Source organism: Capsicum annuum, chromosome 3 (genome assembly GCF_002878395.1).
Source record: "Capsicum annuum cultivar UCD-10X-F1 chromosome 3, UCD10Xv1.1, whole genome shotgun sequence".
Classification (NCBI taxonomy): Eukaryota; Viridiplantae; Streptophyta; class Magnoliopsida; order Solanales; family Solanaceae; genus Capsicum; species Capsicum annuum.
The window spans coordinates 238,477,908-238,486,083 of NC_061113.1; the positions used below are offsets into that span (position 1 = coordinate 238,477,908).

The 8,176-nt window shown below is 34.8% G+C and overlaps 1 protein-coding gene and 1 pseudogene across 1 annotated transcript; one reads left to right on the plus strand and one right to left on the minus strand.

Annotated features, from left to right (window-relative positions):
- The first annotated feature begins 1,592 nt into the window (after positions 1-1,592).
- Positions 1,593-7,897, plus strand: LOC107864968 (annotated as a pseudogene).
- Positions 6,453-7,712, minus strand: LOC107862852. The gene has a single exon (XM_016708552.2). The coding sequence runs from the start codon at positions 7,710-7,712 to the stop codon at positions 6,453-6,455; it is 1,260 nt and encodes a 419-aa protein (XP_016564038.1).
- Positions 7,898-8,176: the final 279 nt, after the last annotated feature.

An 8,176-nucleotide genomic window follows, 5' to 3' on the forward strand; every position in this document is an offset into this window, starting at 1 on the left:
TAACAACATATCCGAGTTAGACAAGTACATAACAGATATGTATATAAATACATATTAAGATTAGTTTTATCATTAAAATATGTAGATAGTTCGAGATATTTGTTACATAATAATGCAGCACCAACATATACAAGAAATAAAACTAAAAAAAGATATCAAACACATGTGATAAAGTGAAGAAAAATTTATATTTATGTCAATCTGACAACAACTCACTTCAATTGTTCAACAAAATATTATACAAGAGTAGACAATGATAATCAAGTGATTAAATGGAGAAAAATTAAAAATTATTGCTTCTTTGAAAAAAAGTTACAGGAGCGTCTATTGTGATTTTCATTCAATAATTTTTTTTCATAATATTGAAGTAATATTTTAATTCACTATTTTTACAGTTTCAAGAACCAAACAAAATTCTCACCTCCTCTAAGAATCCTAATATTGACAATTCTCGGGCCTTCATCAAACACCCATTGATATACTTAGTAATATTTGAAGTCATCATCCGACCTTTGTTCATCGGTGAATGACACCTACTCGACAACATAACGTACATCAATGTCTAATTAGCAGTAATTAACGAAATAAACTTCAAATAAGTTATCGATTCTGCGACAACAATACCTTCACTTTTGTACTTTACATATTTTGTTTCGATTTTTCATTCACCAAAGTGCTTCAAAAGAATTGCAATATTCGTCTTTTTGAATACAAAAAAAATATTTTTTCTTTCAAAGAAATAAAAAATCATGTTCAATTTTTTTGAAGAATTATATTTTTTGGTTGATCTAATTTTCATGTATTTGTTGTTTTCAAAATTTAAATTAGTAGCGTTATTACATAAATTTAGGGATTCAGACTTTTAATGTTACTGCATTAATTGCGTTCATAATAGAAGGGAAATCCATTATTTTCTTTTTTAATAGACATTTACAGATTTACATATACATAACACTTTTATATATATGACAGTTGTGTGTTATATATATAACAGTTATGTTATGTATATTAATCGGGAGAGAGAGTAAAATAATTAAAAAAATGAAAAAGAGCGTAAATGAGTCTAATAGAATTGGGATTTATGTTATTTATATCCAAAAAAATTGGAGAACCCCAGCCCTGCGGTAGGCCCGAACAATATCAAACCAGTCTCTTTGGGCCTTTGCTGGTCGAGTTATAATTCATTCAAAAAACATAGCCATCAACATGAAGAAAGGATCAGAGGTGTGCATTGATCGATTCGATTCGATTTTATGTATTATCGATTTGGTTTATCAATTTTCAATTTCTAAATATGCTAAATTAATAATCAAATCAATAAGATATTTTTTTAATCAGTTTTTGATTTATCAATTTTTAGTTCTTAATGATTTGATTTTTAATTTAGCTAATAAGAAATACTCATAAAATTTAAAAAAAATGAGTAAGTTACAATCAAAATTCTATATAATTTATTTTAATTTAGAAGAATACTCAAGTTTAACCAATATTTTTTCTATAAAATTATTAAAAATTTGATAACTCAATAACCTAATAACAATAAATCAATAACATTTTTAACATTTAACGTAATAATGGATTTAATTTTTACACACCCTACCAAAGGAACCCCTTATCCATCAGTAGCAAAGAAAGGATGGTGAGCCTCTCCATTGCTTCTCCATCAACTGTCACTTTTACTTCCAAAGTAAATCTCTCTAAATCCTCCTTCCATGGCATGCGAATTTCTCAACTCTCCCCAATTCATGCTCGAACCGCGTACCCTATTACAACAACTCGTTCTTCTTCATCATCAATGGTGGTGAAAATGGCTAAGAGAGAAGAACAATTGAAGGAAATTCGAACCAAAACTACCGAGTAGCTGCAGCAAGAGATTGTTGACCTTAAAGGAGAACTCTTCATGCTTCGTCTTCAACGATCAGCTCGTAATGAGTTTAAGTCTAGCGAGTTTCTTGAGAAAATTAAGTGGTGACAATTTTGATCAGCTCCTTTATTTAAATTATGATTAAATTAATTAAAATATAAAATGTAATTTTTAATTTTTAAAAAAATTCTTTAAAGTTTAAATTTTAAAATTTTCTTTTTCTTATCTTTCAATTTTTTTTGTTTCTCCCTGTCTTCTTATTTTTTTTTTCTTTTTTCATTTCGTTCTACTTTTTAAATTTTTATGAACTATTTTTTTAAAAAAATTAATTTAATAAATTCAACAATTATAAGAGTTGCTTCAGCAACTACTAGATGAGAGATGCTTCAGCAACTACTAGACGAGAGTTGCTTGTAGTAACTATGGTAATTACTGCAACAATTACTATTAGTTGTTATGTTACAATAATTATCAAAGTTACTACAAGCAGCTGTAGAAGTTGTTGCAAGAATTTTTATGTAAATATGGGGTAGAAATTTACAACAACAATTATATAATGGGGTGTGTGAGAATATACGCAGTCTATACCACTATCTCTAAAGAAGTTGAGAGGCTAAATGTGGAATAGGAAATGTGAATAACACCTCATTGTTTATATTTTTTTCGTCCCAATTTATGTTAGTTTGACTTGACACAAAATTTAAGAAACAGAGAAATACTTTTGAAATTTGTGGGTAGGAAATGTGAATAACACCTGATTGTTGATATTTCCTTCGTCCCAATTTGTGTTCTTTAGTTTGATTTGACACGAAATTTAAGAAAGAGAAAAATGCTTTTGAAATTTGTGTGTAGATATAAATCATTCCATTAAGAATAAAATTAGTATTGCAAAGTTAAATTGTTACTCATATAGAAATGTGTCATCTTTTTGGGACTGGACCTAAAAGGAAAGTGAATCGTATAAATTGTGACAAAGGGAGTAGTTCATTTATGAAATTCAAAATGTGGGAATACTATAGATGTGGTTTCGGCCCTTAACTCTTTATTTTACTTGTTAGCACCAGCTACGCTGTGTGAATTTCTATGTGATTTTGATTTTGCTTATTTCGACTGACAGACAAGTTGTTGCTTACGAAATTGGTGGTTTTTTGTTGGCAAATGTTACTGTTAAATGATCCTAGTAGTGGAATCTGTAGCCTGGCATCTCTTTATGAATTTTGGTGTCACATTATTAGCATTAGTTAGTATTTGCTACATGTTTGAGTTAAAGTCAGAACAAATTTTGGACAATGGCATAAAACAGTGCCAAAATTTTCGATCACTTTTCACTGAAGAGATAATCGTTATATGTCTGAAGAGTTTCATGTGTAGCCTAGTGTTCAATGAAGTGGTTGAGAACCATGAGGTCTCAGGATCAAATCTCAATGGAGACTAAACCATTAGGTGATTTATTCCCATCTGTCGTAGCCTTGGTGGACAGAGTTACTTGGTTGTTGCTAGTGGGAGGTGGCCAGTATCCTGTGGTATTAGTCAAGGTGCAAAAGCTGGCCAGGACACCACGGTTATCAAAAAAAGAAGTATACGGCATCATAGTTCCAGAGAGAACATATTTAATAGCTTGTCCCTTGCAGTAATTCTTGAGGTTGTTGATGAAATTTGCTTGTCTAAGATGAGGATGAAGAATTGCCGCAATTTTTCTTGTATGTTTTGAATTAATTTGAGAAACATTTTTGGTCCTTCTTAAGATGTTTCAATAGCCTTTGATTTGTTTTGTGGATACCCAAGGTGTGAACATTTGGTGGGTTTATGTTGTCCCAACCATTCCTTAGTCCCAAACTTGACGAGGGACAGGTTTCCAGAACAAGGTTTTGAGTTGCTGATTCCTAGTTCTTTTTCCCCGTGAGTGTAATAAGTAATACAAGTGCGCTGCTCATTGCAGAAATGAGCATGTGTGAAGTTTCTTATTTCGAACTATAATGAAGGTGGGGCTTCAATCAATGAACTGAAGAATAAACTCACTTTTTATGTGAGAGATTATCAAAATCTTTGAATACTATAGATGCAACCAAATTTCAATATCAACAACTTGAGCAGTTTAAAAGTCTCAACCAAACATAAGGTCTCAATGCCGTGTGAAGAGTTTTTTGATCTTCACTAATTGTCTTGTACTTTTTTTCTCCTAAGTTGAAGTTTAATGTTCATCAATTATTCAATCCGTGTGTTTTCAAGACCATTTTTCTTAGCATAACATTCCTGAGGTCCTAAGTGAATAGCAGTCAGTTCTCATCAGAATAAATAGAGGAATATCGCCTCCTCGGACACAAAAGATTAAGATCAGTGTTGGTTGAGAATAACTGTTTGCTTTTGTTACTTGTAAAAGGGGGTACTTTTTTTGGTTGGACTCTAGCTGTTATGGCTGGCCTTACATTTTTGGTTTCAGAATCAAAATAATGGCTGCTTAGTCTTCCATCATTTTCCCCTGTTTTCATTTTTAATGTTCTTCTGGTGTGCCTATGTTCTTTTCCAGTCTCCAATTTTATCTCTACTTTTTTTTTGGGGGGGTGGGGTGGGGGGTGGGGGGTGAGGTGGGTGGGGAGTGGGGTTATGTTGTTGTCTGAGTTCTGAAATGAGAAATGATGTCTTCAAGTTCTTGAATGCATCTGGTAGTATTGTAATCTTAGTCTTTCACCTGTTGCATGTGACCATGAGCGATTCCACTTCTTATGTTATCTTCCTTTCCTGAATTTTCAGTCATGTTCATTTTCCAGCCTTGGATTTGGTAGTTACACGTACCTTTTCTCATGTTTAACTTCTGAATCTGATTCAGTTTTTCTTCTGGTGATCTGGCTTTCGTAATCTGTTAGATTGCTCGAATGCTTACTGTTAAATGGGGGCGTGAGATGGAAGAAGGAATTAACAAGAGGATATCTAGGAAGCTTGACCAGAAATGGAAGAAAAGGATTGTTCCTAGACCACCTCCTTCTTTGAAGAAATTGCGAGTGGAAGAGGCAGCTGAAGTGGCTAAAGAATTTGCCTGATTTTAACACCTTTTCATTGGTAACTGTTATATTTTCATCTCTTTTCTTTTCTCATTTGGTGGTCCTTTTAGGTCAAAAAGCACAAGGAGATTCATTTTTGTGCAAGGTCATTAATTTTGCAGATGATTATTCTTGGTATGTAATTTTTAATACTCGGTATGGTGCCATTTCTCTTCCAGTTAAAATTGTGTTGGAATGATAAATCATATTATTTTATTTGATAGAGTAGCTAATATCATGGTTCTTTTCCTGAATTTCTAGTTACATGCTACTAGACAATATAGTTAGATTTTAGATGAACAGTATAGTCAACCCTCAATTGAATGAATATCTTTTACCCCGCAACAGATGAACAACATAGTCAAACCACAAGGCTGAAGCAAAGAAAACTGTTGCTATTCTTGATGAAAAAGACTAATATTTAAGTCATAGAGGTTGTTTTCTTTAAGAGTTGAGCATACAGTATATTCCAAGGAGGGTATTGAATGTCAAATTTTGCTGAAAGACTGAGACCTATACCTAAAGCTAGAAGGCTGCTGTCTATTTTAGATGCATATCAAAATAGAACCATAGTTGAGGCTACGTTTGATGGTGATCAAAAAGCTTCTTTCAATTATGGAAGGAGATAGGGATATATCCTGTTTCCCCAGCATTATTGTTCCCAGATATTGATTTTGATTTGTAGTTCTGGTGTAAGTTTCATTGTTCTTCGTTGTCGGTTAGTATGCAGATAATGCTTTTCATTATTTTTGGCGATAAGTTATTGAATAAGATGCTTATGGGTTTTACTTCATCTAAAAAGATAATTATGTGTTCATCTAAAAAGATAATTATGTGTTTTAATGATAGTCTCAATCTCATTTTACTGGGATATAGTATAGCTACTTCCTGCACCGACACGCTTCAGGTAGAATACAAACATATCTGTAACTAATGAAACACCATTTCTCCCTCTCTTTTGATTCTCCCACATTGGGTAGCTGAGTTGGCTGAATTTAATACCGTGTTAATGCTTCTCTTTAATGCCGATATGCATAAACTAATCACTGAATAATGTGAAACCATTTAATACAATGCAAACATAGGGGTGTTTGTTCGCATACTGACAACATCTTCAAGCAGATGCATGAATTTACTGATGTTTATCCTTAATAAAGCCAAATCTTCAACCACTGAAACTCCAAACGCTTCAGTTGGGCGTTGGGAGATGGTAGGTTGGGTCATAGTACCAAAGCAAGGTGGTGGATCTGGCATATTGGACATGCCCAAGTTCTTGATAATCACAAGCGGATTGTGAATATTGAACAAGAAACCTCAATAATCAAGTATTAAATCATAAGCATTTATCAAGATTTTTTTTTTGGTAGTATTGCATTGTGAATTCATTGCTCATGATTATGACTAGTGATATAACATAATAACGGTATGTCCAAATATCTATCTAAAACACAAAATAGGGCGGTAGTTTACTAAGATACTATTTTAACCTGAAGTAGTGCCTATCTTACATTAACTAATAATATTATTGAATGGAATAGATATGAAATGTTTTACTTCTGCGTCGAGTCACCAAAGATGCTTCGAAGAATTGGAGAGACTTCATTCCCATCATTGTTGTTACCACCACCTATGAACCCCTGCATGATAGATTGACCAACCTGCTGTGTTGCAACTTCCACCAGTCCTTGAACTGCAGCATTCATCAAATCATTGTTTGTCCCAGGAGGCTTCATGTATTGATCAGGCCTCACAGGTCCTTGAATTAGAGGAGGTTGCAACAATTGGTGCTGATGGGTTGAACCTGTACTTACATTATGGAATAGCGGGTTTGACCTTGCTTGGGCTGTACCCAGACTGGTCTGCGTGTGCTGATTTGGCTGGTGCTGATGGGTTGAACCTGTACTTACATTATGGAATAGCGGGTTTGACCTTTCTTGGGCTGTACCCAGACTGGTCTGCGCGTGCTGATTTGGCTGGTACTGATGGGTTGAACCTGTACTTACATTATGGAATAGCGGGTTTGATGTTGCTTGGGCTGTACCCAGACTTGTCGGCATGTGCTGATTTGGCATCGCTTGTCCTGATAACATGTGAGTTTGTGGGAGCTGGTTGCCTATTGCATCTGAACTTGCACTGTGCACAAACTGGTCAGGCCTCATTTTTGCTGCCAAATCAGGCTGCTGGATCTGGTTATGTGAACTTGTTGCCCCAGGGAATGAATGGTGCTGCTGGAGGTGGACAGATGACCCTTGAACTGCTGATGTTGGGACAAACTTTGAACAATCCAGATGAACATCAAAGTCGCAAGTGCTGCATCTATAAAGCCACTGCTTGACTCCAATCTTTTGGCATACATCACAAGAGAAGCCTTTGGCATCAGGATAAGGATTCTTGAAGGTGAGTTCCAGCTGGCATTGATGCAGTTGATGTGTAATTTTGAGAGGTTTTGATGCACAGGTCACATGGAGATCATATTCACATTCTCTGCAGTGGTAGCTGAAGCCATCTCCACGGCGGTTGCAGGCATCACAATTGAAAAGGCCACGGGGGTATTTAGACTTCGGTAGGAGAGCTAGAGGGTGGTCTGGATGAGAAGGGTGATTTATCAGCTTTGGGAACTGAGCACAGCTCAAATGGAGAGTAAAGTTGCAAGGTTTGCATGTGTACATTTGGCTTAATGGTGGGAGTTTGCATCCTGAACAAGGTGTAGGATTATTCTGGTGTTGTTGGTTGCATAGCTCTAATTCATGTGGATGACTGAAGTGCTTGAATCTTGGACTTTGATCACTGTTCAACTTCAACCTCCCCATTCTTTTTCCTATGTTCTCCTCTTCTCTTCTCCTCTCTTATCTTTATTAAGTTGGTAACTTGTTTGTGATGGCAACTTGTTATAAATGCAATGAGATAGAGGAGTTGAGGAGATGAATAAGATACAAAAGACAGAAACAAGCTTGTTTGACTTTTTGGAAGTCAATATCCAACATGGTTCTTTTCACTGATTTGTATGTGTAGTGATGCAAACTGCATTGAATGATCTTCTTTGACCAATTATCTAGCCTTGTTTACTTGATTTCAGTGTTCTTATATTCCTTGACCAGGAAGATGATCATTGGAAATTTTGCTAGTGACATAAGTATTACACAAAAGCTGATGATCTTTTGGAAACAACTTCTCTACCTCCACGAGGTAGTGGTATTTCCTGCGTACATTCTATCCTCTCAAACCCTAATTATGGAATTTCGCTGGTATGTCGTTGACGTAAGTATGATGCTAG

Excerpts from the sequence above, each read along its gene's own strand:
- LOC107862852 (XM_016708552.2), bottom strand. The coding sequence starts at position 7,712 with ATGGGGAGGTTGAAGTTGAACAGTGATCAAAGTCCAAGATTCAAGCAC.